The sequence below is a fragment of the Octopus sinensis genome, linkage group LG19 (assembly GCF_006345805.1).
Source record: "Octopus sinensis linkage group LG19, ASM634580v1, whole genome shotgun sequence".
Taxonomy (NCBI): Eukaryota; Metazoa; Mollusca; class Cephalopoda; order Octopoda; family Octopodidae; genus Octopus; species Octopus sinensis.
The window spans coordinates 31673274-31677284 of NC_043015.1; the positions used below are offsets into that span (position 1 = coordinate 31673274).

Sequence of the window (4011 nt, forward strand, 5' to 3'; positions counted from 1 at the left end):
TACTCGACAACATTTCAAATGTTGCACATCCATGCCAATACACTCGACTGAATGCCAAAACGTTGACAGAACGAGAACAGTGAAGAAGTTTCAATAAAAATAGTAATGCAATACACCTCATGGGCTATTCTTTACTGGAAAGCAGTACTCTCGTATTGCATTACTATTTTTATTGAAACTTCTTCACTGTTCTCATTCTGTCAATGTTTTGGCGTTCAGTCGAGTGTATTGACATGGATGTGACAACATTTGAAATGTTGTCGAGGTATATGTTGGCTGATGAAGATAAATCAAGTATATGTGGGCAGACATATCTTGAAAAATCTGAAACCAGTCCCACATTATCCCTTTCTAGGTATTTCATCTTTCAGATGTTCTCCCTGGAGGTAAGACAATTTTTTTCAAGTTTGTTGCACACACGCATTTTTGCTAGGACATACGCAGTGAAGCTGTACATTAGCGTCGTATTTATTACGTTCGCTATTTTCCAGTAAATATCGGTACTTCGTTGTGCCATTTATTTGCTATTATGTATAATTTTCCCTCACGGGCTATTCTTTACTGAAAAGCAGTACTCTCATATTGCATTACTATTTATATATATATATATATATATTATATATATATATATACATAAAAGCAAATAAATGGCACAACGAAGTACTGATATTTACTGGAAAATAGCGAACGTAATAAATACGACGCTAATGTATAGCTTCACTGCGTATGTACTAGCAAAAATGCGTGTGTGCAACAAACTTGAAAAAAAATTGTCTTACCTCCAGGGAGAACATCTGAAAGATGACATACCTAGAAAGGGATAATGTGGTACCGGTTTCAGATTTTTCAAGATATGTCTGCCCACCTATACTTGATTTATCTTCATCAGCCAACATATACCTCGACAACATTTCAAATGTTGCCACATCCATGCCAATACACTCGACTGAATGCCAAAACGTTGACAGAACGAGAACAGTGAAGAAGTTTCAATAAAAATAGTAATGCAATACACCCTCATGGGCTATTCTTTACTGGAAAGCAGTACTCTCGTATTGCATTACTATTTTTATTGAAACTTCTTCACTGTTCTCATTCTGTCAATGTTTTGGCGTTCAGTCGAGTGTATTGACATGGATGTGACAACATTTGAAATGTTGTCGAGGTATATGTTGGCTGATGAAGATAAATCAAGTATATGTGGGCAGACATATCTTGAAAAATCTGAAACCAGTCCCACATTATCCCTTTCTAGGTATTTCATCTTTCAGATGTTCTCCCTGGAGGTAAGACAATTTTTTTCAAGTTTGTTGCACACACGCATTTTTGCTAGGACATACGCAGTGAAGCTGTACATTAGCGTCGTATTTATTACGTTCGCTATTTTCCAGTAAATATCGGTACTTCGTTGTGCCATTTATTTGCTATTATGTATAATTTTCCCTCACGGGCTATTCTTTACTGAAAAGCTGTACTCTCATATTGCATTACTATTTATATATATATATATATATATATCTTAGAAGGTTTGGAGATGATGTACAGGTATTTTATATTAGAAGAAATGAGGTACTCAGAAATTCGAATGGTTTTATATTTACAGATATTTATTTGTATATTACATGTTTTTATACATCATATAACTTATATCATATAAAGCGCTAATATATGATATATGATATGTTATATGATGTATAAAAACATGTTATATACAAATAAATATCTGTAAATATAAAACCATCCGAATTTCTGAGTACCTCATTTCTTCTAATATATATATATATATTACAAATAAGAAAATAGAGAAACAACTTAGTTGGTTTATCAGCTTAAGGATATTAGAATGTTGACTTATTTATTTAATATATGTATGTATGTATGTACGTACGTACATACATGTGTGTGTGTGTATATAAATAATAATTAATATTTACCTCCCCTTATATTTTCAGTTTTACTTTTTAAACTATTTGGATGTCATAAGTGACTATCCTATAAATAATTTTTTTCAATGACATAAGAGATTTTTCAATTTCATAAACAAAGTATTTTATTTTCTGTTAGATCTACGTCATTAAATAATAACGGAGCACTTGCCATTTTAAAATATTCAGCCAATCAAATTGTTTTGTCTCCAGTTGATCAATACCAACTTTTTGGTAGTGGTGAGAGAATTAGTGATACCCATGGGGCAGCTGGTTCCGACTTGAAAAAATTGATCCAACCAAGCTCTCAATTCTGCATCAGTATTCAACGAAACTCCATGCATATTGACAATATGAGGGTGAGCGTTGTCGTGCAGCAGAAGAACTCCATGCTGCCGATTAGGTCTTTTCTCTTGAATAGCCATGTTGAGTCGTTCCATGTTGACCGTTCGGTTCTGTTCAAGCAATTCGTAATGGATAATCCCTTCCCAGTCCCAACATACGCACAACATCGTTTTACGCGGATGAAGATCTTGTTTCATGCACGGTGTCGCTTGTTTACCAGGGCTAACCCATTCCTTACGCTGCTTCATATTGATGTACAGGTACCATTTTTCATTGCCAGTAACGATTTGGTAAAGAAATCATTGCTTGTGTCCATGAGTTGAGTGGTGGAGAGCAAGCAAACCAGCAGAGATTGTGGCTCGTTGATTTTTGTTGTTGTCACTTAAAGTATGCGGAACCCATACTCCATACTTCTGAACCTTTCCCATCGAGTGAAGATGCTTCTCTATAGCAGTGTGGGAGCATTCCATTTTCTCTGCCAGTTCCCTTGTCGTTTCACAAGAATTTTCGTGCAAAAGTTGGTTTAATCGCTCTACATCTAACTCAACTGGACAGCCAGAACGAGGTGCGTCTTTGAGGTCAAAATTTCCATTTTTGAACTTGGCATACCAATCACAAGTGGTTCCTTCAGCTATGGCACCCTCTCCATACTCAGCACAAATGTCGCGAGCAGCTTTTGCAGTCTTAGAACCTTGATTAAAAGCTAAAAGAAGGAGGTGTCGAAAATGTTCATTTTTCTTAACTTGACATTCCATTTTAATGATTTGAAAATAAACAAAAATTTGCTAAAATTAACTAGAAAAAAGAACATAATAGATTCCAAAATGATGCAAAAATAGAATTCGCGAAAAATTCCATAATTAAAAAACTTAGTTGCCAACCCAATATTTATTTATTTATTTATTTAAATAAATTTCATTCCAGCAATGGATTGCTTGACCCCTATTCTGCCTTTGGAGTCCATAAAAATATTTCTGACACCCTAATATCTATCATCATTCCTGAAGCAGCACACCATTTGGATCTAAGATCCAAGAATATCCATGACCCACCATCTGTAATAGAAGCAAGGAATATAGAGAAGATGCACATAAGGAAATGGCTGAAATCAAAATAAATCCTAAAATATGTGGACATTTTGCTTTGAAATATAGACATTTTAAATTTTATTCATTCATGGTAAGATTTTTACCAGTAAAGTATTTTCTGCAATCATATATATATATATATATATCTATATCAAAATAAGCAACAAGGATATCCAGAGGTAATGCAGTATGATCATTTCATGCAACTCCATTTAAATGAACAATGTAAACACGACATCAATTTAAAATGTAATGTTTACATCGTTCAATTAAATGGTGTTGCATGAAATGATCGTACTGCATTACCTCTGGATATCCTTCTTGCTTATTCTGATTATAATCACCTTATTTTCAATTGTATGGATAATATCATACTAAATTCTGGTGCCTTTAACTTAAGTACCATATTCATCTGAATATATATATTTATATATATATACACATACATATATATACACATATATTTATATATATACACATATATATATATACACACATATAATATATATACATAATATATACATACATATATATATACATACATATATATATACATACATATATATATATACATACATATATATACATACATATATACATATATATATATATACATACATATATATACATATATATATATATATACATATATA

At 32.6% G+C, this 4011-nt stretch overlaps 1 protein-coding gene across 2 annotated transcripts in view; it reads left to right on the plus strand.

Moving 5' to 3' along the window:
• LOC115222100 (lysosomal Pro-X carboxypeptidase) overlaps nucleotides 1-3499 on the plus strand; it is a 21963-nt gene extending 18464 nt beyond the window's left edge. For both annotated transcript variants that reach the window (XM_029792215.2, XM_036511209.1), the window contains one exon: nucleotides 3195-3499. In XM_029792215.2, coding sequence (XP_029648075.2) covers nucleotides 3195-3387 — 193 coding nt within the window. In that variant the 3' untranslated portion in view covers nucleotides 3388-3499. The remainder of the gene's footprint in view (nucleotides 1-3194) is intronic.
• The last annotated feature ends 512 nt before the right edge of the window (nucleotides 3500-4011 follow it).